The sequence below is a fragment of the Coturnix japonica genome, chromosome Z (genome assembly GCF_001577835.2).
Source record: "Coturnix japonica isolate 7356 chromosome Z, Coturnix japonica 2.1, whole genome shotgun sequence".
NCBI classification, from domain to species: Eukaryota; Metazoa; Chordata; class Aves; order Galliformes; family Phasianidae; genus Coturnix; species Coturnix japonica.
This window is the reverse complement of record NC_029547.1, coordinates 48,685,855-48,712,010: the sequence shown is the minus strand read 5'-3', so window position 1 is coordinate 48,712,010 and position 26,156 is coordinate 48,685,855. Positions and strand designations below refer to the sequence as shown.

At 43.5% G+C, this 26,156-nt stretch overlaps 1 protein-coding gene across 5 annotated transcripts in view; it reads left to right on the top strand.

Moving 5' to 3' along the window:
* Positions 1 to 660: 660 nt before the first annotated feature.
* Positions 661 to 26,156, top strand: part of ABCA1 (ATP binding cassette subfamily A member 1) — a 93,708-nt gene continuing 68,212 nt past the window's right edge. For 2 of the 5 annotated variants that reach the window (XM_015849597.2, XM_015849592.2), the window contains exons 1-4: positions 661 to 939; positions 16,058 to 16,198; positions 21,548 to 21,641; positions 25,332 to 25,473. In XM_015849597.2, coding sequence (XP_015705083.1) covers positions 16,133 to 16,198; positions 21,548 to 21,641; positions 25,332 to 25,473 — 302 coding nt within the window. In that variant the 5' untranslated portion in view covers positions 661 to 939; positions 16,058 to 16,132. Of the gene's footprint in view, positions 940 to 10,304; positions 10,433 to 12,629; positions 12,703 to 16,057; positions 16,199 to 21,547; positions 21,642 to 25,331; positions 25,474 to 26,156 lie in introns of those variants that run through there. The other 3 variants (XM_015849594.2, XM_015849593.2, XM_015849595.2) reach the window with 3 other exon arrangements.

Genomic DNA, 26,156 nt, shown 5'->3' with positions numbered 1-26,156 from the left:
GCACCTGAGGATGCACAAGTGCACATCTTGTGCTGCCTGATCCTGACGCAGGGACCAGTGCAGGTGAGGAGCTGAGGCTGGTGGGAGCACAGGGCTCTCCCTTGGCCTTTGCCCTCCGTTTCACGTTGAATGTTAGCAAAATATTTTTCTCCAGAAGTGCGGCGATGCAGTGGCACAGGCTGCCCGGGGAGGTGGTGGAGTCACCGTCCTTGCGGGTGTCCAAGAACCTTGCGGATGTGGCACTGAGGGCCTGGTGGAATGGGCTGCTGGTTGAACTTGGTGATCATAGTGGCCTTTCCAACCCTAATGATTCTGAGCCTCTGCTCTATGATTCCCACAGAGCGGCCAGCAGCCGGCCGCCACGCTCAAGAGACGCACTGACCCCAGCCCAGCAGCAGGAACCCTAGGGGGTGCCGTGCGCTCCCTGCCCTGCCGTGGGTCCCCCGGGGCATCGCGCGGTGTGGGGCGGGCACAGCCCCGCCGTTTGTTTTCGGCTGCAGCGAGCACGCCCACATACAAATCGGCGCGTCCCCGCCTCCCAAACATCGGCGGCGTCTCTTGCTGCGGGAGGAGAGAAAAAAGAAAAAAAAAAAATAGAAGGAAAAAGACGAAGGAGACGGGAAAAAGTGGAACGGGGGTGAGGGGGAAGGAAAATAGAAAGAAAGAAATCAGAGAAGAGAGAGAAAAGTGGAAAGGAAAAACGATTCCAGGCTCTGCCCGGCCGTGGAAGGGGCGGGCGGTACCGCCCCGCCGCGGGCTGCCCCGTGCCGCCCTATAAAGACACGTTGAGGGACTCCGGCGCTCGGGAGCTGGGCCGGCGTTGGGGCCGGAGTCAGATCGGAGTGGGGCAGAGCTGAGATCGGGAGAAGTGGAGCGAAGCGAGGCGGCTCGGCTCGGTGTGGGACCGAGGGCGGCTGCCCAGGGCTCACCGGCCCGGAGGTAGGCATGGCACAACACGGCACCGACTGCGGTTGGGGTGGCTGCACTGCTCGTCCTCGCTCCGCCCGGAGCAACGGCACGGGGCAGGGGGAAAGCGGCTAACTTTTTTATTGTCTTTTTTTTTTTCTTTTTTCCTCCTCCCTTCGTGTACACAACTTGACTGGGTAGATGGCTTGAGGGGCGGCAGGGGATCGGCAGACAGCAGATGCGTTGTGTTTTTCTGTTCGCTCCCCCCCATCTCCTCAGAGTGTGTGTTTATAATTGTGTCGTTATTTTATTCTATCTGATCCCGAGTGGAGCGGCTCTGCCTTGGCAGCGCTCGCGTAGGGCGGCTTCGGCGCCCCGCTGCCCGCCCCAGCCTTGGTGGGCACCAGGAGGGTAGCGCGGGGCTCCGGTCCCCTTCATACCCACGGGGAAATCGATGTCGCTGGGCGGGGAGTGGTAGTGTGAAAACAAAAAAGAAAAAAATCGATCCCGCAGCTTTTGTGATGGGCTGGAGGCTCGATTGCGTGCAACAAATCTCAAGTCTGCCTGCCAGGCTGTTGAGAAGCTTGGACTGCTTCGTTGCAGCCTATCGTCAGCCTCCTGCAAAGCGCTGCTGCTCGGTTTCGGGGCGCGCGTGACCGCTCGGATTCTTAAGACTGTCAGGAAGGATACTCTGATTATAGACTGAAAGTTCCTGTTAAGTGCTATTATTGTCTGTTCGTCGCGTCCCCCACCGAGCTGTTAGGCATGGAGACTTAAGGGATGTATAGATCAATTTGGAGGATCAAAGCTGATCTTTAGTCACTTGGAATAGATGTTACCGAAGCCAGAGGGATATAAGCATATGCTTACACACCTAGCTGAATTGGAGTCCGTTTTGAAAATTACGGGTATAGATTAGTACTTTAAGATGCAATTAGGAGGCAGACTTCAGAGATGGGTCCGTGCTTGCACAGCAGGGAACAGCCGCGTCTTGGGCATGCTCCATTAGCAACAGATGGCCACGCTTGCTGTCTTGAAGCTTTTCCTAAGTGAGCAATCGCTCTGCGTTTTGAAGAGGAGTAATGGTAATAAACATACGGTGCGGGTGCTTTCTGTTTGTTGTGCCTCGGACTGGGAGCGGCATTGTGTGCCGAGGTGTTCCCGTGCACCGTGGTGTGGCTCTGCGTTGTCCCTGCAGGCTGTGGAGCTCAGCCTGGTGTGACGCGTTCGGCCAGCAGCAGGAGCCGGCTACCTTCACTCACAGTGCTTCGCTGCTTTGTTTGTCTGGCACTCGTAGTTCAGGTGGGCTGGTGGTGGGCAGGTTTTACAGGTCAGCTCATTCTAAACTGTGGGTAGAGGGTTTGTAGCCTGGAAGGCGAAGGTTGCATGGTAGAACTCAAATTGAACTTTAGAATCATAGACAACTTTTCCAACCTTAATGCTTCTGAGGTCATCTAGTCCAACTGGCCACCTACCACGAATATTGCCCTCTAAACCATGTCTGTAAGTAACATATCTACTCACTTCTTGAAAACCTTCATTCCACCACCTCCTTGGGATTATGGAGAGGGAGAGCTGCTTAGTCTTGCTGATGTTAGCAGGATCCTAAAGACTTCTAGGGGGATAGGGGCAGAGCCCACCATGGATGTGCAGTAGCTGGAAAGTGGAATCCTTAAGGGCTCCAGGCTTCAATATTTTTGTCTAACTTTGGAAGTTGGGATTGTCTCATGCTACAAAACAGTAACAATATGTTTGTTGGAGGTGTTCTGGGAGTGTTTGCTGTTTTCAAGCGATTGTTGCTGTCGGTGTCTGCGATTGCAGCGTTGTGGCTGGTCCCTGCTGCTCACAGTAACTTCCTTTTGATGCATTACTACTGAAGCTCACGTGCCTGAATGGTGTTTTGTGGGAAACAAGCACCTCACGTGCCATTCTGTGTAAGACTGGTGTTTGCAGGAATCTTGGCAACCCTTGGCTACCGGTCCCAGCTTTCCTCCAAACTGAGCAGTAGTACAGGCAGGCATGGTGAGAGCCTCCTGATGGTCTCCTCACCCACTGGGACTGGGGTGTGCTTATAGATGGGTTTATTATGGGCTGATGCTGGCCAACCTAATTTGTAATGCCAGGTTTGTCTTCAGAAACCTATTCAGCTCAATTCTGCTGATGTGAGCAGAGATCTGGTCTGGGTACCCCATCCATCCTGCATCACAGGGTGGGAGGGACTGGTCCGCGAACTGCAAAAGTTGAAAAGATTTGTTTATTTTCAAAGAAAGGAAAAGATAGAGCAATGTTATTATTGCAGCCTTTGTTCTGTAAATAGCCTGTTCTCTACTTCCTGGGCCTCACCCTTGTGGTGTGAGCATAAAGCAGTCTATGGATGCTGTAATAACACCTCTGTGGCTTGAGGAAAGCAGTTCTGGGTCTTCTGCGTAAGTTCTAGGCTAATGTACATGATGTCTCATGTGTGAATCAGGTGTGATAGGTACAAATTGGGATGTGGGTTCTCCCTTGCTTGCATCCCTGCAGAGCTTGCTGGCAGAGGTGGGCCTGCAGAACCAGGACAGGAGCAAGGCCAGTCCCCAGCCTGTCCTCTTGCTGCTGGATGGGATCAGCTCTGCTGCTGTTTATCATGTGTGCTGCACCATGCAGGCACAGTGCTCCTTCAGGGTGTGGTTTCTTCAGAACTTTAATCTACTGTAATTGGGGGTTGCTGCTGAGCACCTCCTCCAAGTGCTCAGTCTGTCTGTTCCCATATTTTGTTCTCTGGGCTGGTGCTAGAGTTCTCCAGTCAAGAGTAACCAAACTTCAAACTCACTTTTCTCTCTGAGCTTCCAGATGAGGGAGTCCTTTCACTGAGGGATGGAAGGGTCGAAAACTCTTTTAGCTGGGTGATTCTTTGGCATCCTGTGCGCGGATCGTGGGTTTGTGAACGTTGATGCTGGCACAAAGATGATGACAGGAGTGGAACAGAAGGGTAACCAGACTACTACTTTGTTTAAGTAACCTTGCAGCAGGAACCATGATGTTTATATAGGTCTCCTAGTCTGGGCGGCACTCCACATTGTGAAATAAGGCCATGGCTGACCATACACCATCATGTTTCTCTTAGGCTGGTTATTCTTGGTGTCTACCTCTGTGTGTGGCTGGAACCAGGACTTGTTTGATAAAATACTTTATATATGCCCTACTTTTCAACTTCACCTGAGGCTGCCAGGGACTCTGCTTGCTTTTTCCAGGTCTAACAGGGTAGGAAGTTGCTTAATTGTTGTTTTTTAGATTATCATTTCTGTGTCTGCTGAATATTTGAATCCTGAATTCTTGTAAGTTTGCTATGTAGTTATCTAAAACAGTTGTGGTTACTGAGGATAAGGATTATAAATACCATGATAAGACTCTGCTTGTAGTGTTGAGATGTTTGCCTTAAAAACTCAAAGCATTTCATATTCTGTAGCTACATGTCCTATAATGTTACCGGATGTGGAAGGACTTTGTGGATCAGCTCAGAAGAATTACCGTGAATTGAACTACTGACCAGAATACCCTCTTCTACATTTTTTTCTTTCTGCTTTGCTAATTAAAGGTAACACTAAAGCCAGACCTGTCTTTTTTATTGCTTGTCTTAGGGCAGAAAACATGTGAGTTTGCCCCAAGGAGTGAGGGTGAGATAGAGTAGGATGGAAAACTGTTGATGCAGCTTTTCTCAGACAACAAACCAGCGCTGCAGGAAAAATAGGAACATTCAGATCCTAAGATTTAGTGAGTTATTAGTGAAAAGGCTTGATCACAGATTATAAGAAGAATGTATATTGGTCTGAATGGCATAAACATTCATATACAAGCTGACCTTTTTCCTCTTCTGTTATTTTCCTGGGGAGTATTGCTTAGCAGAGCTCTATCTAATCCAATAAGAGATTGGTTTGTGTTGTGCTAACTTTGTTAGGGAATGATTGTCCTTAGCCAGAAAGAGGAGAGCAGGAGAGCCTTTCCAAGACTGTTCTGGTTTGAGCTAGATAGCAAGGTCAGTCTTTGGGAAAGAGCAAACAAAGCCAGAGCCTCTGACCACACAGTTCAGAGATCATTCTGGAGGTCTGACTTCCTTTCTAGCAGGCAGAAGGCAGGCTGTGCTGTATGGAAGATAAAGAAGTGGCCCAAACCAGCCATCACCCTGTTTGCTTGGCTCTGTGAAACAATCTGAAATTTTATTTGCCCGTTTCCCAGTGAAAGGCTATTACTGGAAGCTGGAAGGCAAGCCATGCAATTAATATTCATTAGCATTCTTGGCTCTTAGCTCAGTAACAGCCAGGAGTAAGCCATCTGTAAGGTCTCAGAGCAACAGTAATGGTGGTCAATGTGATAACAGCAGGACCCAGGGACCAGGATAACCTGTTTTCTAGCAGGTCTTGTGTTGACATGCTTCTGTTCCCTGACTCAGTGTTGTTATGAACATGAAATTGTAAAAGCTTATATTTCATAATGTAAAAGTGAAAGTGTGTTTTTTCTCAGCTGCAGCACTGTAACTTTTTTTGGGGGGGGGTGAAGACTATTAGCTGTGTTGGTCATGTCAGCAACCAGGTTTAAACCCCAGGTTTCCAGATGTTGCTTCTGCTTTTGCAGGTGCATTCTTGTGTCTTCAGAAGAAACAAAGAAAGTATTAAACTTTCACTGAGAGATGTATTTGTGGAGAATATGTTTATATTCTATGGATATTTCATTGGGTCTTTTTCTCTTCCCTATATTGTAATTATGCTGCTGTAAAAGGAGTTCTGGTATAATTGCTAGTGGAAAGCAAATTAGAAGCAAATTTGGTTGGATTTAAAAACAAACGACAGAAAAAAGCCCAACAAAATTCCCTTTGCCCACATAATGAAACAGCAGCAAGCTTTGGTGTGTGCAGAAGCACGGACATTTATTTCTGCTGGAGTCAAAGTTTGAAATCTAGTCCTCTCCTAGGTAAGCCTATTTCTTTCTGTTAAACTAGATTGATCTTGCATTTCAGAGTTTATGCTATCACTAGATTTTGTACTTTCTGTCTAATTCATTTGTTTTAAAGTGTTTTTGGTATTTTAATAATTCTTTACCCTGTTAAGTTGGAGCAGCAGTTCCTATGGCCTTGCATACCAGGTGTCACAGTCCTGCAGAGATATTCCTTCTAAGAAAGCAGTAGGCATATTTGGAGGAATTTGGATTTATTTCTTCTACCAAACTGATACTATCACTTGCATACCAGCTGTCACCAGATTCCTTCAGATCTTGTTTTTCACTTGCTATTTGCTTTTTTTTTTTTTCCACCCCCCCCCCCCCCCCCCATTATTATGACTTGCAGGGTTTTCTTGCAGCTCTTTCAACATGGTCTTAGTCTTCAACACTGTATTTGTCTTCCTTGTTGTGTTCATGTGTAAAGCCAGATATAACTTCTGTCAAGTGGGTTGTCTGTGGGAATGTGCTTTGACTCCAGTGAAACTTTCTCTGCATCACTAAGGATTTCTTAAGCTCAACAGAAAATGTATGGTTTGGAACTTATATATCCATTAACAACTTGAACTATTTTGTTTATATTTCTCTTACAAGCTTACTCTCTTCCTTCTGGCCTTTAGTGCCAGTTATGCACTCTCCCAAAGTGTTTCCCATTCTGAGTGCTTTGTTTGAAATTGAGTAAGCCAGTTCTTCACATCTGTGCTTAGTCCCTTGAAACTGTTGGAGCAATCTAGTGGACCCCTGTCCTGAAGGCCACCTGAAGAGAGTTGTAGCTTAGGTATGAATAGATCATCACCTTTGTCTCATTCCATCAGCATGTGTGTGATTTTAAAATAACTAGACTGTAGCTTATTTCTCATCTGTTTACTGGCTTTTTGACCCTAACGGGAGTACAAGTTGAACAATTGGACGTGACAATATAATCTGTGTGGAACAACTTGTTTCAGTGGATTAGGCAAAGAGAAAGGTTTGTACACAGCATTCTGGCAGCACTCCCAGCTAGGTGCCCAGTGCCACACCTGTGACAACCGGCGTGCTGCCTTCATTCTTATTGCATATGCCAATTATTTTTGTTTTCTTCTATGAGTAGCTTTAGAGATAAGTGGTTATTGAACCTTATCATTTGCCAAGATTGGGCAGAAATTCACTTCCCTTTAAAGTGAGCAGTCATTACCTTTCAAAAGCACCTGGATTCCTGTTTATTGCTTTACTGAATTACTAGCTTTTAGCTTCATGCAGTTAGGTGGTTAGCAAATGTGAGAGCTGAAGCCTTGCTTGAATCTGCCTGTTGTAGAGTTTCAAGGATCCAACTCTACTCACATCAACATCTGTTGCAAAATACAGCCTTTGCCAACTTTCTTTTGACAACATCATTTCCTTGCATTGTGCTACAGGCTTTTTCTTGGCTGAGGTTTTTCTGCATAGTTGAGGGATATTTTTGTTGTTGTTTCATCTTCCATAACCTATATCCGTGAGACATGTGTCAGTGCAGTTGTCTAGATACCAGGCTTCACAGCCAGCTTATTCCTTATGGCAGTGAGTCTTAAAGACACCAGAAGGATGTTCCATGCAGTATAAGCCATATTGTGTTCTGTTTTGTTATTGGACACTTGCTGGTTCATGACATACTGGTCCCAAATGGCAAAGACCGAGATTAGAATAACACTAATTTCTTTGGATATTACAAGGCAGACATACATCTCAAATTACAGTACCAACTTTGGGTTGCTTGCATTCTTGCCTTCCCCCAGGACTCAAGAACAAGCTACAAAAAATAAAGTACAGGAGAAGACACTCTTTGGAAAAGAATATGTGTATATATCCTCATGGAGGTGATGTAAAAGCTGTGAGGCATGGTACCTTGGCTCAGGAGATTATACAAGCACCCTAGTGATACCCCAGCCATTCCACAACAGGAATGTGCATCACCTACCAGTGCGTGCAGTCTTAAGCCAGATCTATGGCTGACTCACGTAGATGAAGTAATGCAATGACCAGGGTGTGTGGAGCGGGGGATGGTGGTCAAAAGTTTTTCTAGCTAACACCCTCTGACCTCATGGATTTATTATCCCAAAAGCTGGGAAGGCTGATGACTTTCTTGAGGGAGCTCAGTCTTTCTTCTGTCCTTGGAGGCAGCTGCCAGGCAGAAAGCTGTCTTGTATAAAGTGAAATGCTTAATCCTTTTTCACATTTGAGAAGATAACGTCCATAAACAGAATGCATCAGCAGGAGGAAAAGGTGGCTGAGGCTGTGTAACAGAGCTTTTTGCCAACTATACTACAGTTGCTCAGAGATCAAAGCTTAATGGCATGGCTTGAGCTTAAATGTCACAATCATTATTTTAGCAGGATGTTCTATTACATCTAGATTCCACAACAGAGAAAAGTTCGTTCTTTGGGATCAAAAAAAAAAAAAAAAGGCAAGCACAAAACCGCTAATGTGGACTATGGATCTTGGACATGGGCCATGATAAAGTAAATCAACTGTTTTTTTAATGTGAGAAAAGTAGAGATGCTCACTGTGATAGGAATATCGGAATGTTTCATGTGTTTCACAATCTTCCAGTGGAATTTGGTAGGTTTTTCTTTTTTTAATTATCTTCGGGAATAAGTAGTGTGGCATAGCTTTCTTAAGCCATGTTTTTAAGAATGCATTTCTTGGTGAAGATTTGATTTTTTTTTTTATTTTTTTTTTTAATTATCTTTTTTTTTTTTTTTTTTAAAATATTGAAATAAATGGCTACATTCTTCTTAAGTGTTATATTTGACATTTAATTAATTCCTCTTGCTGAAGTTCATGATGCAGTCTCTTGCCCATGCTTTTATTTGAATCAGTCCAGCTATGGCACATGCAAACTCAAGCTTTTCAATTGCATTGGAGCCTCACTTGTTTTCACCAGTTCAGCTTTTGAACATGCTACAGTTAATGAGAACCAGTTGTTGTGGTCATTCTGGTAGGAAGACATTGCTCCAGTGTGATCTAGGACAGGTTTTCAAAGTAGCTTGGCATGTTCTGTCACACGGGAAGTTTCTAAACATCATCCCTTTCTGAAAATGTGACGCTGCTGACTGTGGAAAAATCTAGTCCTGTTTGTATTAAGGAGTACCTGTAGGCTGGTTCTCAGGTCTTTGGGGAACTATCTCTTGTGGCTTATTTATGATACATTGCTGTGGGCCCACCTGTGCCCCAGAAGTACATTTTGGGACTTAGGCTTTGTGTCAGAAGGAGGAAATGAGAGCTGCTGATGAACTCAAGGACAGCATTTTTAGTGCTTGTGGTACTCATTCTGGGTAGGGCTTTCAAAATGGACTCTGCTGTGCTGTTCACAGCTGGTCTTTCAGAGGTACTCAGCACAGAATATCTGACTTATTAAGAAAACCAAATTGCTTATTCATGGTGCCTAGACTAGGTACTAGTAGAAGCCCCTTGCAATCTTGCCCAAATGCTTGGGATGCCAGGTTTCTGTCCCTGACATCTTGTTGTATTAGTTCCACTTCTTGTCTGGGCTTCCTTCTCATGTGATTGCTACTGCAACAGGCAAAGCCTAGCACTGGGCTCTTTTATGAGACAAACTGTTTTAATAGCAGCAGTTAACGCAGTCTGTGAATAGCTATTTTCTTGTCATGCTGTGCTTAAAAGAAGCAGTCGTTTTCATCCAGCTGTCTCTAACCTTCTGTGAAGCTCAGTGCCCTTAGACGAAGAGAATTCATCTGCTCAGTGTTATGTAGCTGTGTGTATGGTGCTGTAAGGATTCTGTGACTGGGTGAGATGCAGTGCCTGTATTTTGTTTGGGCATTGGTGGAATTCCAAGAAAATGTTAAATCAGCTTCCCAATGTTTTGGCTCTTTCCATACTGTTACAGAGTTGTAGAAAGCTTGTTGCACTCATCAGGAGGAAAAATCAGTCAAACTGGTTGTGCATTACCATGAAACTAAATCTGAAAATGCTTCTGTCATACAAATCATTGTTATTTTATAGGGCAGATGGCTACAGTGAAAACAACGTGTTAGTTGTTTGCAGTATTAGTAAGTGTTGAAGAACAAGGCCAGAACCTGTTTGGTACCAAATGTAAGGCCAGGTAGTCAGTTTGTGTAAGGTGATGTAAACTAGCCAAGGATTGCCACCCAAATATTGTTGTTCGTAGTCCTAATTAAATTTTTGCCTGCTGACCTAGAAGCTCTCCAGTCATATGTTAACAACAGTTGGTGTAAACAAGATCAGGGTGGTTTTGAAGAGGAAGCCCTTCTCACTGAATGAACTTTTAGGTGGAATAGGTAATTTGGCCTCATATTCATCTGGCAAAAAGGAAAGAAATGGAAGTCTGCTGTGGGGGAGTTACGAAACTTAATTGCTTTTTTCAGTGCCTGTGTGGCCTCACTGATAACGATATTGCATCCCAGGCATCAGGCTGCAGGTTCAAAGCTCATACCTCCTGTGCTGACCCGGCATTGCTGGTTATTGCTGCAGAATCTAGCAGTGCTTAAACCAGGAGACAAGTGTGTGGCATCTACTGGTTGTGTTTTTATCCCTGCCTTTGCTTTGCTTGAGAATCCAGGTGAGTTGTTTGAACATGCTGCTAATGCTTTTGACAGCATCTTTTTGGAACTTAGTTCGGAATGTTGGTGTTCCTAGAAAGATGTTATGTTAGGGTGCAGCTTCTCCTCTTCTCTGAAGCTCCAGTAGGTTTTGAGTTTTTTGACTTCCTGAGAAATTTAGAGTCTTGAATGTCAATTTTGCTCCTATTAGTCTTGCAGACTTTACCTGAATTGTTCTGATTCTCTTAATTCTTCATGCATTACCTGCTTCTGCTGTGGAGATTATCTCTAATTAGGTCCCTAACAGTGGGATAAGTGATTGTTTGCGTTTTTCCTCAACCACTCTTTGTCAAGCATAATCTCAACAACACTGGGACTAATGCTCCTTTTCCACTTCCTATTCATTAAAGTTTAGAGACAAAGTGCTTTTTCTTTCTGGATATCACAGAAGTTTAAAACAAAGGTTTCCTCCTAATATTTTTCTTGCTGCTTATTCCCTCTTATAGCCTCAGGCTGTACAAAATAAAGATGGATGCATGAGTCTCCTGTCCATAGCTACTAATTGGAAAGAAACTATGAGCTGAGATCCAGGTATTCTGCAAGAATGCAGCCAGGATGCAAGACCCTGGTTTGTGTGATGTAGCTCAACTCTTGACTCTAATCAATGCCTGTACTCTCAATATACCCAAAAGTTCTCTGACACTTTGTCTTGTTTGAATCAAAATGTCAATTTGAAGCACACGCTTCTCTCTCACCTTCTGTCATGGTGACCTGGTCTCAGTTAGTGGCATACAGAGCACTGGGAGGGACTTTGCTCTTGGATCTGGGCTTTGCAGAGGTGAGATGGCTCATGATACTGTTTGCTCTATGAAATACAGTTTGGTGCCACATAAAAGAAATAAAGTCACTTCTTAGCCTTCACCAAAAGGACTGTTTCTGCTCACAGGCATTGTTCTTTACCTCAGCTGTCCCATTTCTTCTGAAGAGTGGTTGTTCGATTTGGTAGTTACTTACGGAATGGCTGTTGGTGTTAAGCAGATGTACAGTTTTTCATCTGAGGATAGGTGTGTAATGTGCTAGGCCACGTTTGCTTGCAGTAGAGGAACAGTACTGGCTGTAGATGTTGCACCCAGTAAATAATAGTTTTTTTTCCCCTCAAAGGGCATTATGTCTAGATATTGGTTTGATATTCTCCATGGTTGCATGGTCTATGGAGAGCTGACAGTGGTCAGAGCTTTTGCAATGTGGAAATCTGTCCAAAGGGATGGGGTGGAAGGCTTCAGACTGCTTTCATGGCAGTCTGTGAGTCTTTAACTAGTGCAGGCTTTTAGCTCTGCTGACCAGGGCTGGAGATTCATGGGTTCTGTATCCTGCTGCCAGAATCCTGAAATATTCCACTCCCATTAGGTTTGATAAGTTTGCTTTGTTCCCTGTCTAAATAGTGATTTCTTCTCCAGGGGAAAGGTTTTTTTGCCCTCAGAAGAAAGCAAACAGCTGCATTGTTTGCAGAAAGCTGCTTTTGAAGGCTGTTTTATGTTTATTTAGTACAGACACCAGGCATGGGGGTGGGGAATTGGTTCTCTTCCCACTTGACCTTTTTTTCCTCTCAAAATGTACAGCTGTAAAAATACATAGCTTTGTGTTTAAAACTGATTGGGTCTGGGGACTCTGCATACCAGCTAATGGGCTTTTCAACAGCCGCTTTAGTCTTGATGATTGTGATTGTGCTTATCTAGACAGGGTTGGTCAAAGTGTTTCACTGTCAGCATTTTCAGAGTTAATCTCTTCATTAATTTATCTCTTAAAGTGATTTTTGAATTGCATACTCAGATGGAGTTGCGGCTGTACAGGTCTGGAACTCATGGAGTTTCTGCAATAGGGAGAAGAGCCATCTGCAGAGATAGTCCATGAGATAAGCACGTGGAGACAATTCTCAAAAGATCTGGGGGAGCGCTTGGATTTTTTTTTTTTATTTTTATTTTTTTTTGCTTGATGCCTCCTGTGTTTTCTCATGAATTGAGAAGATTAAGAATGCCTGAAAAAATAGCATGTTATGTGTATGCAGATGTGAATGGCATGCTGGTAGGGCATTCCAGGAAGTCTGTGTATGAGGTCTCCCCATTTTATTGTCTGGTTAGATGTGAGATGGCCTCATGGTCCTTTTAATTGGCTGTCTGTTTAACTGAGTTCTTGCTGCTCTATCTGCATGTTGCACAGGGCGTGTGTCTGGATTTGGGAGGTTGCTGTAAAAGCCACTACGCCCGAGGTACTGGATGGATACATCTACCAGGTACTACCAGGTGCATCTTAAAGACATAGGCAATCTGAGCCTCCCTTGTTGTGCTCCATGTCATCTAAGCTATGCAGTTATGTTAAGGAGGTGGGGAAATGCTGAACAAGAACAGATTTCTGAGTGATGAATACAAGTAAACCTTTTGCCTTTAGGCTTACAACTTCTGTATATCTACCTCTTCTGGAAAACAAGCAGTGTTCACACAATGGAAAAGGTGGGCTGTGCAAGTTGGATGTCTACAGTAAAGACCTCTATGCAGCTAGGTTGCACAACTTGTTACAGCTTAGGAAATTGATCCAACTTTCACACTGCTGACAAAAATAAGTGTTTTATTTGTTTATGTATAAGGTAGGCTCAGTCTTGGCAGATATAAATCTGTCTCTTCAGCAGAGGTGTGGTAAACTACCCCACAGGAAACTTGTGCTGCTGTGGGAAATTCATGCAGCTTTTCTTGTGCTAGACAGAAGTATAACTACTTTTTTAGAGGGTGAGTGATCTGTGGTGCACACTGCTGGCTAACAACATTTTCCTTAGGAGTGATTCAGGAGGAAAACAAGCTGGTATCTGTGGGCTTTGGAACAGTAGTAGTAAATAGTGAGTTGGGTTTCCCTTTTGTGTTGTACACCCTAGATGAGCCTGAGGTGAAATAGAGATGGACTTCAGCTCCAGCTGAGCTCAGAGAGTTGATCTGTCAGTGTGTTCTGTGTTTCTGATTTGTAATCCTTGCTTTCCAACTGCTAGAAGAGCATCTGAAATGGTACTAACCCATTTTTGCCTGGAATTTAGTTTGTGCAGCATTTCCTGAGGTATTAGTAATTCATATGGACCTAGTTAACTTGTATCAGCAGTGAACCAAATGTGTCAGCCTCTGATACAGATCAAAATTGGAGACAGATGTAGGCATAAGCAAAACTTGGGTTACCCTCCCTCTCCCCCTCTCCTTACCCCCTCCCCGCAAAAGGTTCTGGGACTGAATGTCTCTGAAGCTGTAAGCACAGCATGGCTGGAAGAAGTAGAACTAGGCACTTCATGTTCAGTTTTTGTGCTCCTGGTGGTAGTACTTGTCTCTTTGGTTAATGTAGAGACATAGCTTGTTGTGTCAGCATATGGGATTGGTTTTCCAATCAGGTGCAGTTCTTACAAACAGATATTTTTGCCTTACTTAAAACTTGTGTCCAGACAAACTGTCCTTGCTTGAAAGCCAGCACATTTGCTTTGTTCTCTGTAATGTTTAGCTGAACTCTAGAGAGCTGAAACTTAAGCAGGCACAGCCAAGTCTTCTTGGTTGCACAGGTTTCTGCTGATCAGCTAAGATATGTTAAATGTTCATATATATGCCCTTATGTCACTGCAAAGGTCTAGTGCAGTATGAACTCTACAAAGTCTGTAAAGCAATTTTTCCATGTTTTGGATCCTGGGGACTGCCTGCAATTGCAAGGAACCAACATCTGGATTTCTGCTGGTATGGATAAAGCCATCTCCCCTGTAACTAGCTCAGACAGCCCTAGACTGCTTCAAATTCTGTTCTGCTGCCTTTATGAAGCATATTAAATGAAGGGGTTGAACCTAATTCCATCGAGAATGCCAAAGGTCTCTGCTGTTCCCTGCAGGATCCTTCCTGCTGTCTTCCTGGTGGATTTTGGTCTTTAGCTGTAATTGGTAGAAAACACTGGCAGGTAGTTTGCTGCGGATCATTAATTGTATTACATAGTGGGGGTTTTATGTTGTTGATACAGTATTAGCTGTTACAGTACCTCACCTGAGCGTGTCTGGGAGTTTGCAGTCTACCAGGCAGATGTGCACACAGCTGGAACATGTTAATGTCAGGATTGTCAAGACAGAGGGAAGCACAAGGTAAGGGGAGGAAAGCTCTCCTGCCAGATCAGTTGGGCATCTCCCTGTGAAGAGGAGCATTTGCAGGCACTGTTCACTACAGTGAATCATAGCAGTAGTTAAGGAGCCCCTATTGCCTGTATGCTCAGCTGCCTGTGTAGCAACATGATGTTTAATTCGTAGGTTTTTGTAGTTGTCTGTAACTGTTCTTGCCCGCTTATGCTGACATGAAGAAGCACTGCTGGGCTGTTGTGGTCCTACAGTGTAATTTTCTGTGGAATTCAGCATGGTGACTTCAGTTATTTTGTCTGTAGTGTTAGGGAAGCTTACATGTAACAGAGACCTATGCCATACAACAGCTTTTTAATCTGCTGTTGTAATAATGGATTTAGTTGTGGGTAAAACTTAAAAGCTGCAAATACTCATTAACTTGAAGCTGGCATCCAGAATTGCAGTATCTAATCTGATCTTGCTCTAGTGCAAGGATGGTCAGAGAATTTCCTGAAGAAGTCTTAAGTTCATAGTGCATTTGTGGATTTTGGAAATGTTTTCAATGCAGTTTGCAGTCAGGCATGCAACTCTGAGTAATAGGTCTGTGATAATGGTATGTGGGACATGAGAATCAAAAGCATGTGTTCCCACTTCAGCAGATGTTAGGGGGAATGGTTATCTGGTAGTGTGCTTGGGTCGGTTGCTAGCTGTCCTGTTAACACTTAGCCTGTCAACAGAATGTATTCAGGGGCATAAATCAGAATTAATTTGCTGTGAATTAGTTAAATCCCTGCATGGACACTTACTCAGAAGAAAAATACTCTTAATCTGAAGTGGCATAATCTCAAAAGTAAATTAAGCAATTCTAAATAAGTTCTGGAATAATAATTATAATAATAAAAGATTTAATGACTTTCAGTCTACTATAAGCTTGTCTTTGTAGCTGAGCCTTACTCAAAGTCTCTGTGTACCCAAGATTATACTCTTTTATTATTAAAAGCCACCAAAGAAACAAATGTGTTTCTGAATCTTTTTTACTTTCTCATACATTTGCAAGGTGCATACTGAATGCACACTGCTCACAACAGCTGTGGAGGCCAGGTGGCTGCAAGACCTGACACTGACTCAACAGCAATTGTCCATTCACTTTGTCCAAATATGAATGGCTTCAGGGTCACTTGTCTTCAAGGAGATGCATGTTTCTCCCTTGCATGTTAAGTATGTAGCATTTTCTCCTGCAAGCAAACATATTAGTTGGAATGCCAAACAAAGACTTACCTAATTTGGCAAGACGTTTTTCACCATTGTAAAAGTAAATATGGAAAGAAGCTTTTTTTCTTTAAATCTGAGCTTACTTGAATCTATGAGACTTGGCTAGAGTGCAAAGAAAGAGAGCAGATGTGGGGAATGCGGTGAGGGGCTGGCTGCAAGGCTTCATGAGCTCACAGAGCACAGCCTCTACCTTTTTCTGTCTTGTTGCCTTTTCTCATCTCACATAATTTTTTCCCTTTGAACTTTTGCTTTTTAGTTAATGCCCAGCCACAACATCCTTGCTGTGTACTGCTGCTACTGCACAAAGGGAGGAAGGCATTGCTGAAGAACGATGGCGTTTTGGACACAGCTGGGATTGCTGTTATGGAAGAACTTCACCTACAGAAGAAGACAGACTGTAAGTGTTAGTCAAAGGGTTTTTTGGTCTAAGTTACAGCTTTGTGGCTTGCTTGTCAAGTGAAATAGGGGGAAATTCCCTACATATGAGTATTTCAAATCTTAGAGAATCCTGTCAAAACAGTTGGTCTGCCTTTTCAGAGAGCAGGCTCAAATCCTTAGCAGACAGAAGGGAGGGGGTTTGGAGTTGCTCCTGAATGCTGGTGTGTCAGAGTACTGAAATACTGTTCAGACCTGGTGGGTAAGTCCAGTGTCTCTATTGTGACCTACCTGCTCCTCAGGAGGAGTACTGCCAACAGGTGGGTCTGTGGCATGGACTCTAAACACTTTTGAGTGCTGTAAGCTGCAACAACAGCAGAGAAATTCAGCCACTTCGTAATGTGGCCAAAGGTCTAATGGTTGTTTTCCCAGTGTTGGGACCTCTGCTAGAGGCAATAGCAAGCATTTTTGATCTCTAATCAAGGAGAGGCCCACAAGCCTGTTGTGTAACTTTTCAACAGAAGGCTTACTTTAAGTAGCTGACATGAGACATGCTCTCACATTTGTGTAGAGACAAATCCAGGTAACTGATGTTTTGCTTCCAAGGAGCATTCTGATCAGCCTCACCATCTGTTATCAGTATGGAATGTAACTGTTACAGTAAGCTTTAAGGAGCAGGAGTCTCTTCGTGTGGAGACAGGGCAAAGAAGCATGAATCCAGTGCATTCTCCTCAAGCTTCCTGTCTTAACATTAATGAGACATCACAAGATGCTGTAACTTCTGCAGACAGTTACAGCCAAAGAAGGTACAGTCCCACCAGGGGCTTCAGGGGTAACTGTGTTAAGATTGGGCCATGTTCTTTGGGACAGGGCTGTGCAGAGGAGCTGTTCCATTAGATCTGACCTTGAGCAGAGAATATGGAGGGAACATGAGTTACTGAGGTGGTGAGTGGAAAGTGGTGTCTCTGATAAGCTTTCTGAACCCTGCAAATGTCAGGGTGTTTGCCAGCTGGCTGGGGCTGGGTTGCTTTAGAAACTGAGAGTCACAAGGGAGAGACAGCTATCATATTCACTGGTGGAGATGGAAGCAGTCTCTGAAGTCATTGCTCAAATGTCTGAGTCTCGTCACAGAACTGGTGTCCAGCAAATTCAGAGCTATGTATCCCATTCTTAAAGTGCTCAAATAAAACAAGACAAAAGATTGTGTTGTTGTTTTTTTTTTTTCCCCATGAATACCTCTTATTACAGGGCTGTCAAGGGTGGTGGGAAGGTCTGTGCAAGTGCCATGTTTTTGACCTTATACAACTAAGAGCCTTGATCTTCCAGGACAAGGCAGCCCATCTTGTAAGCTGCAGGCAGCATCGGCCCAAAGGAGTGATGCTGCCTGCTCTCTTTTATTTATTTATTTATTTATTTATTTTGTGGGGGGGAGGGTCAATACCCTAACCTCGTGAACTGCTTCATAATTTATAAGAATGTTGCAGTGGAGAGGAGGAAGTAGTCTCAACAGTGGCTGTAGCTCTTTAAAGTACATGCTGTTCTCAATTACTCTAAGAGCCTACATAAACTAGGCTCTTAGAGCTGAAAATAATCTCTTCTCCCCTTTGGTACTAGCAGTCTTACTCTTGTCCTCTACGAGACTGGCTTTATGAACTTTGGGAACTGGTAGAGCCTATGTGGCAATGCTTGAACTGGTTCAGCCAGGAGGAGATTTCAGAGGAACTGACTGCTCTGCTGAGGATGGTGACTTTTTTGTCGGAGTCCTCTGAAATTAATGCATCCAATCTGAAGGTTATTTGAAGCAGTCTGGCATGGCATGTCCTGTCAAGTAGCTGTGGGGTGGGCAGCAGAAGTTCATTCAGATTTTTAACAATGCAACAAAAATGCAGATGGCATCTACTTGTAAGTGGAAGAAGACCTTTCTGCTTGTACTTCTGTCATCTGGATTTTGGATCTGTTCAGCTACTACTTGGTACCTTCTGGTAGCTTCTATATCAGTTTCCCATTGAGCAGCCGAAAGGCTACTGTACCACAACAGTATTACAAGTCGATTCAAAGCAAAGGCAGCCTTTCATCACATGTTTTTACAATGTATCTTCAGAGTTTAGCTCAAATTTGGGTTTCACCTGCATGTATCTAGAGGGAAAAGGCCCATTAAATAAGGTCAGGGCATTACAAGAACATCTACTCTGGCCATGCTGTTCTCTTGGTTGCACAGTCACCATCTGTTAGGAGACCAACATCCAGGGTTTGCTGGCAGTGCTGCTCAGCCATCTGTACTTACTGAAGGTGTAGCCCAGAAATAATTTGGTTCCTCTGCTTTTTTTCCCCACAAGAAGTATGGTATCCTTTGCTTCTGACTGAACTCTCTCTTCTGCTGTGATGAGTTTGGGCTGTGTTGCGAAAGCAGGGTCCAAAGCTCAGCCTGACGTGTGCAATTCAAGCGTTACTTTGTACTGGATTACTTCCAACAGCTTTGGAGAGGGGGAAGGAGTGCACAGAATGAGAGCATGGGAAGAATCACGTTCAGGGTTCACTGTTGTGTAAAAGCACTGTCTCTACCTGCTGTCTTGCAAGTGAGGAGACCTCTTAAGCTTACGTGGAAAGGCTGATGAGCAGCTGGTTGCTCCTTGTATTGAAGCTGGACCACGAAGATGAAGACACTGGTGGGAAATGAAATGGGATGGTAGTTTGATCAGTTCTTGCTCAACAGATTTCCTGTTGACAGCTTTGATCTCAGTATTTGACGATATTCATTACCAGACAACTGATATGGACTGGATGTGCTGCAGGATCTAGCCTCAGCTGAGTTATGAGTAGCTTATTCTGGTCCAAGTGCTGCTGTCTGCAGTGGTGATGTTTCTCCCTTGCTTCTGGGGGGGGCAGGGGTGGTAGAGAGTTGAGGCTTAGATTCTCTGTTCACCATGCTGGTCTAGTGGCTGCAGTAAGTGAGGAGACTCAATTTTGCATTATGACTTTAGCATGATCCTGGCTTAGGCACATCCCTCTTGGTGCTGATGTGTGTATCTCTACAAAGGCAGCAACATATGGAGAGTGCTGGTGTAATTAGTTGCTGTGGAAAGGCTAGGAAGTGGTTGGGAAAGGAAGCTTTTGAGTTTTAGGAATGAAAGAAAGAGGATTTGGTGTTTTTTTTTAGTTGTTGTTTGTTTGTTTTTTTTTGTAGAATATTGTAAGGAGCTGTCTATATTGTTCAAGCCCTCTATTGAAATTCTACATATGCATTAAGGTTGTCCCCGTGTTTCAGCAGTTTCTGGCTGTGTCTCATGGAGCAGCATTTCAGTGCAGCCATGATGAATCAGCCTTCAGCTGCAAATGTACAGCTCATACAGTCCAAATGACCTCCTTCTGTCTTTCCTTGGCCTGTGAGTTGGGAAGGCTGGAAGTGTGTGTGCAGGCGTATGTGGAGGCGTACAGCACTTTGCATGCAGTGTGCACGTGGTCACCTTCTGGGTTATGCAATTAGCCATTTCTGGCTGTACAACAGAGGAGCTGGGGTGGATGTTTCTCTGTGCAAGCCAGGGCTGAGGCCAGTGCTTTCTCTCTGCAGCTGCAGGAATGAGAGACTGCTTGGGCACCCTGGGCAGCCTTTGCAAAGCTGACTGGCATCAATCTGCCTCCAAGATAGCATGGTGGCATGTATAAGATGCCTGCTCTTTACCAGCAGATAGGGTGGCACAGAGGGCTGTAGTGCATGCCAGAGCACAGCCACCAGTGCTGGCAGAGGGAATGACTTGTGATGCTTCTTGGCCTGTTGATGTCCTGGTGCTGAGCATCTCTGTCCTCTGAGAGCCAGACAGATGGCTGGGAGAAACAGTGGCTGTGTGCCTGCCACTGTCATTGTCCAATATAAAAACGGAGGCATTTTTATGGCACCTTTGTTAGCATGGTTTCAGTGGAGTTTCTTATCCAATGATCACACTATGTGCACAAGGATAGCAGGTGGGAAATGGTGTCCCAAACTCTTCCTGTTGAGTCTGATACCATTGCCAGAAGTGCTGGTGAGAATGACGTTCAGTTTTCATTTCTGGACATGGTTGCTATTTGGCTGGATATCAGCCATTAAGGATGTCTGTGAAGATACCTAAATGGTTTCCTTTGCTGGACTGTGGCATTAACTTTGGCATTATTGATTTTGCAGCATGAGATTTATTCAAAGTGTAGTAGTGAAGAAATCTCACCTCTGAATTTTCCTCGAGTGCCCTGTGTTGAATGTCAGGAGCCAAGTTTTAGCTGTTAATGGTGCAGAACAGGAAAACACATTTATGAAGGGACTATCTCCTGTGCACAGGTGCAGATTTTGTTCTATTTGGCTTGTAAGAATGGCACATGTATCTTATTAAAAGATGTTTTGTTGTTGTTGTTTTTTGGTATTTTGTTTGTTTGTTTTTCTCCAGTGAAGGTGAAAAGCTTTCTCTTTACTTGACCAAGAAAACACTTTTTTTCCTTCGCTCAAAGTGGAAAAGTGCAAGATGTTGCAGCATAAAAAGCTTTGTTTTCCTCATATCACAGCTTACCTAGAGTGTATTTAGGCAGTCTTTCTGGAGTAGGAAAGAAGGGAATAGCAGGTAAAGCTCAAACCTCAAGTGCTTTTATTTGTGTCTCAGAAGCTCTCGAGTTCAGTCGTTGCTTTGTCTGTGTTCTTCTGTGGGATATAGCACTACTCAGTGAATTTCCCTGTGCTTCAGTTTCCTAAAAAACATTCTGTATTTAAATAGCAAAACTTTTTCTTCTGTCCTCATCTGATTCCTTCAACAACCGAGTTCTTTCTGTCTTTACCTATGAGTACTCCAGACCAGTGTTTATCTGTCTTGGAGAGTATACATACATTAGAACCAAACAGTAATTGGTCTAAGCTTAGTAGCTTTGCCTTCCTGATAACAATATATTCATCTAGCAGAGAAATAAAAAGTTTTAGTGTAGCTATGCACTGACACGATGTGCATCCCTAATGATAGGGTAAAAGCTGAGTTGTTTATTGTGAGGAATTACTTCCCACTAGCTCTAACATACAAGGCCAGAAAACCAGCTGGTTTCTGGGAAGAGTAGTAGGGGGATTTCTTTCAGGCAAGGGACGAAAAGAACTAAAAAAGCCCAAAATAACCCATGTTAAATGCATCCAATTTAATCTTGTAACTGGCCCATGTCAGCAACAACAACAAAAAACCCTCTAATTTTTCAGTGTTCTCTGAAGTTGTAGGGACAAACTTTTTAGTCCTGGAATGCATAGCCAAAGGGATTTGAGAATGTGCTTGCGAAACTGTCCTGTCCTAGCAGTGGATTGTACTGGAAGCTCTGTTCTGTCCTGTATTTTGGATATGACATTTTAATACTTTGTGTCTGTTGTTTCCAGTTCCAGCTGCTGATCGAAGTTGCTTGGCCTCTGTTTATCTTCTTCATCCTGATCTCTGTAAGACTTTCATATCCGCCCTACGAACAACATGAATGTAAGTACCAAACACAGCAGCTGCACCCAGAATGGTTACTATTTCAAGGCTAGAAGGCAGCAGTGCCAACTGGCAAAAGACAAAGACTGGGGGTAATGGTTACATACCTCTCTGTAATCTTCAAGGAAGTTTTAGTGGCTGCTTTCCCTTCAATCTTGGGGACTGCAGTATGATCTGACAAGTTAATGTTGCTCCATGACTGTATTTTGCTGCTGTTTTTCTTGCCATTTCTGAGTCTTTGCATTTATAATGTATTAGCCAGGGATTTGCTGTGGAAATGTGACAAGGCTGCAAAACCCACACAGAACCTAAGCTTTATTCCTCATTCTTGATCTGTATGTGACTGCATAAAAAGAAAGAGGTGTTCAGATCTCTAAGAAAACAATCTCATTTTCAGACAGTAACATGAACTAATGCAGTACATAAACAGAAGAGCAATTCCACTCCTAGCTGTACAGTGTTGACTTTAGGTTCAGTAGATTCAGCACTTGCATGTTTGTGGGGAAAACTGTTGTATTTTTCTCTTTACGTCATAAATGAGTACGTTTCAGCTTTTCCATCAAAGGAAGCTTATTCTTGCTCTGTGGATAAGTGTGGTAGTTGCCATTTGATTTAGGAAGCAGAACTCACTGAAGCAATATGCTTCATCTTAAATGTGATTGGTAGTGACTTCATACTTCAATTAGCTGACTATGGAAGAGCTCTTTGTTTATCTTTCCTTCGCCTGATTACTACAAGATAAGGGCTAAGGGTCAGCACAGCATGTTTCTGGAAGGCACTCTGAATTGTTTCATTCTTAAAATAGGTGAAGAACTAGCTCTTACAGCACTTAACCTTGTGGTTCTTTGCAAGTTGCTGGGGCATTTTATGTTACTTACTGGGCTTTTAAGCTAGCTTTTCAAAGTTTAAGTGCTAATAATGTCTGCAACTTCCTGATGTGGTTTAGACACTGCTGGTCTCGCTCACTGCCTAATTCTTTGTGTTCTGTGGCTGGTAGGGTAATTGAAATTTCTTTAGGTGCAATCTTGTACTTTACTGCTAGAAATCGAAATTACCTCTCAAGACTGTTACAGTAGAACTAGAAGCAATGTTTGCAGTATGGAGGTGGAGCTTGAGAGAAGCAGTACACATCTGCTCAGTTGGTACAAAGAACTGCAGCAGTCTCTGTGATGTGGCACAGCCAAAGCTGGCAAGAACCTAGCAAGAATTGCTTTTTTTTTTTTTTTTTTTTTTTTTTTTTTTTGTCCCAGCTGTTCAGAGTGAGTGTAATACAGGATTGGGACTGTTAGTTGTTAGCCTCTTTGTACATTCTTTTGTCTGGCACCTGTTTCAGGAGAATTTTAATTATCTATCACCTGCATTCCTTTTTCCTTCCCATTTTTACTGACTGGAGTTTTGTTTGTCTTCTCCCTCTGTTGGCATCAACAATAGTAGAGTGCTGAGTATCTGCTAACAGTTAAATTTGCACTTTCTGGTTAATTCTTCTCCTGTTCTCAGAAGCTTTCAGAAAAATGGAAACTGAATTCTTTCATTTAAGTCTGGATTGATTTAACTGATCATTCAGTCATACACTGACAGATATGTGTGCATTGGGTAGTGGATATTTTCTCTTTCTGGGTGTGAGCAGAGAAATGCTGGAAAGAAACCTTGAGTTCATGATGAGGTCTGTGGTAACACTGCATGCCTGTAGGGGAATCGGATCGTTATCTGTGGTGACAGTACTGTGTGCTGTTACAGAGTGGCTTACAAGTGAGGCCTGATCAAAGCAGTAACAGAGCTTCATGCAAGTGCTTTGGGACCTCCAGACAGCCTAATTATTTTAGTGGTACAGTTTGTTTAATAAACTGATAAGAATTTCAGCTCTTTTCCTGTTAGAGGAAAAGGAGCAGAACCGGGGCTTGTACTATTTCTCTAACCTGACTTACCGGACAGGACTTCTCTTTCTCTGCTCGTATGAGGAACCTTTTTCTGAAAACTCTGAAGATGGGTAGGTGGCTTTCACCAGATCAGCCAGAGTAGACATCTCAAACTGTGATAGCTGCCTGTCATCACTTTCATGTCATTAGGGTTTTCTTTCAATGTAGTGTATAAATGTCTTTATCAAGAGGAACTTCTAGTGAAGCTGCTGATGCTTCTTGTAGAGCCTGACTTTTCCATTCCTGTGAACTCTTCAAGGCATTCAAAATGCACTTCATTTGGAAGAAAAAAAAAAAAGACTAAGTCATATAGAAAAGCTAGATGTGATACAGTTGGAAAGGGTTTGCTGAAAAATTGTCTTCTGCCTAACACAGCTGTCTTAGAACAAGGTAATTGCTGCTTTACTCTTCTTTAGGAAACTGCAATTACATGCTTCACTGAGTTTAGAAATTTACCATGAATTCTTGTATGTTCTTGTTTTCATATTGTTTTTAGTTTTATTTTTTCATCCATGTAAAATTTTATTCATGTAAAGTAAAAGGCATAGAGAAAAGTGCTTCTTTGAGAAATTTTAGGAAAATAATCTGAACGTCTTAGCATTTTTCCTTTCATACCCTCCCCATATTCTTCTTACAAAAAGAACAAAAAGTGAAATGAAACAAAAGCCAGATAATTTAGGTAAGTAGTGTTTCTATTTTGAAAAGAATACTAGGAACTAATAGTTCCCCTTGATACTAGAAACAATGAACTTTTGGTTTCCTCATCTTTCTCCTGGACAGAGTCCCTGGCTTTCTCCAGGGAGGGCTGATAAGCTCCCTGTCTTCTCCCCATCTCTGCCTCTCCACCATGTGTACTATCCAACCTTGTTGGGTATGAGCAGCTCTGACTTCTCATCCTCTGAGGGTTTCGTACCCCTGTTGTGGCTGTGGGGGTAGCCAGCCACCTCCCCATCTGATTGCAGGCATGTGAGGACAAAACGGGCACCAGAGAGTAAGATTTTGGGAGTAGTGGATGGGGAATGCGAGTCTCAAAGTCTTGAGGAGCTGCCTTATGTGAGAGATAGTGAGGAATAGTATAACATCCCTTCCCCTTCCACTCCCTGGGTGGGGGTAAGAAAGCAGGTTCATTTGCAGAAATCAGAGTGACACATTTGTCTTGGAAGCAGGATTATATGATAGAAGCCTTTCTTTTGGAGGCCACAGGATTCACAGATAAAAGTGTCACTCTGGTGGAGTTCTACCATGGGCGGTTTGTTACTGCTTTAACTCTCTCCAGATTTCATAACATAAACAGGATGTGAATGTTGAGGCATGACTTAAGTAGGTGTTTAATAGCAAGAGCTGCAAACTTGTAATTGGCAGGCAGGTGTCTAAGTGACTCTGAAAGTCTAGCTATTATGGGAGAGCAATGGCATACTTACCTCAGGTGAACCAATGCAGGCACCTCACAAGTGCTGACCTTTTGCTTGACACTTACAGTATATCTAAGTGAGGAGAGGGTTTTGAAAACCAAAGAACCAGAAATAATGGTGCAAGATAGAGGGTAGCTGAGGGCTTTGTGCACCTAACAAAGTGTAAGTTTTAAGTGGAGGAGGCAGGTTTGTGTGGAGAAGTTAACATCAGCTCAGCCTTCTTGATGTTGGCTGTTATGCCCTCATAAAAGCAATGTAAGGCAATAAGATGGACAGGATTGCCATTGCCCTCCTCTACTACATAGTGTTTTATCTGGCATATATATTGTGTCTGTCTCTTAACTATTGTGTTTTGGTTTTAGGTCACTTCCCAAACAAAGCTATGCCCTCAGCAGGAACATTGCCCTGGATACAGGGGATCATCTGCAATGCCAACAACCCTTGTTTCCGCTACCCAACACCAGGGGAATCCCCTGGTATTGTTGGAAACTTCAATGCGTCCATGTGAGTCTGCCTGCTTTTTCCTCATCTCTTTTCTTTGGGAAGCATATGGAAAGGGCATATTTTGAAGTCACCAGTTCTTTGTGTAACCCTGTACTGTTGATTGTGAAGTCTGTTCACTTACTGAGCATTCCAGATTCAGCCCATAAAAAGGTGAGATGCAAGATCTGTTTTCCAGAGAGCGCCTTTCCCTGGCTAACAAACCTCTGAGATAAATGGTGTAGGAATGAGAAACAGTCTAAGAGCAGGATCTGATGGGACTCTCCTTGATGCTTGTTGCTGGCTAATGTATTGTGGAAAGCTCCACTTACAGTCAGTGTTGTTACACTCTACCTTGTTTGCTAAATTTGTACTGTCAGGCCAGCTAAACTTGATGCAGAACAAAAGGTGCCTGCAACCTGGAAAAACACTTGAAAAGGGGCAAGGGCATATTTAAATTATGGAACTTCTAAGCAGAAGCAGTTTACCAGCAGCAGGAAGCCCTCTCCATCCCAGTCTGAACTGCTTTCAAATAGTTGGAGGTTCCAGCCTAACTTGGCTTGACCCTGCCTTAGCAGTCATCTTTTATTAGGCTCCCAGGAGTCATTACCAAAGAAAGGGTTCATTGAGCAGGGACTAAAGTTTGAAGGGACTGAAGTTTGAAAATGGGACATGGAATTTTGTCTTTGGATACTGACTTACAGAGC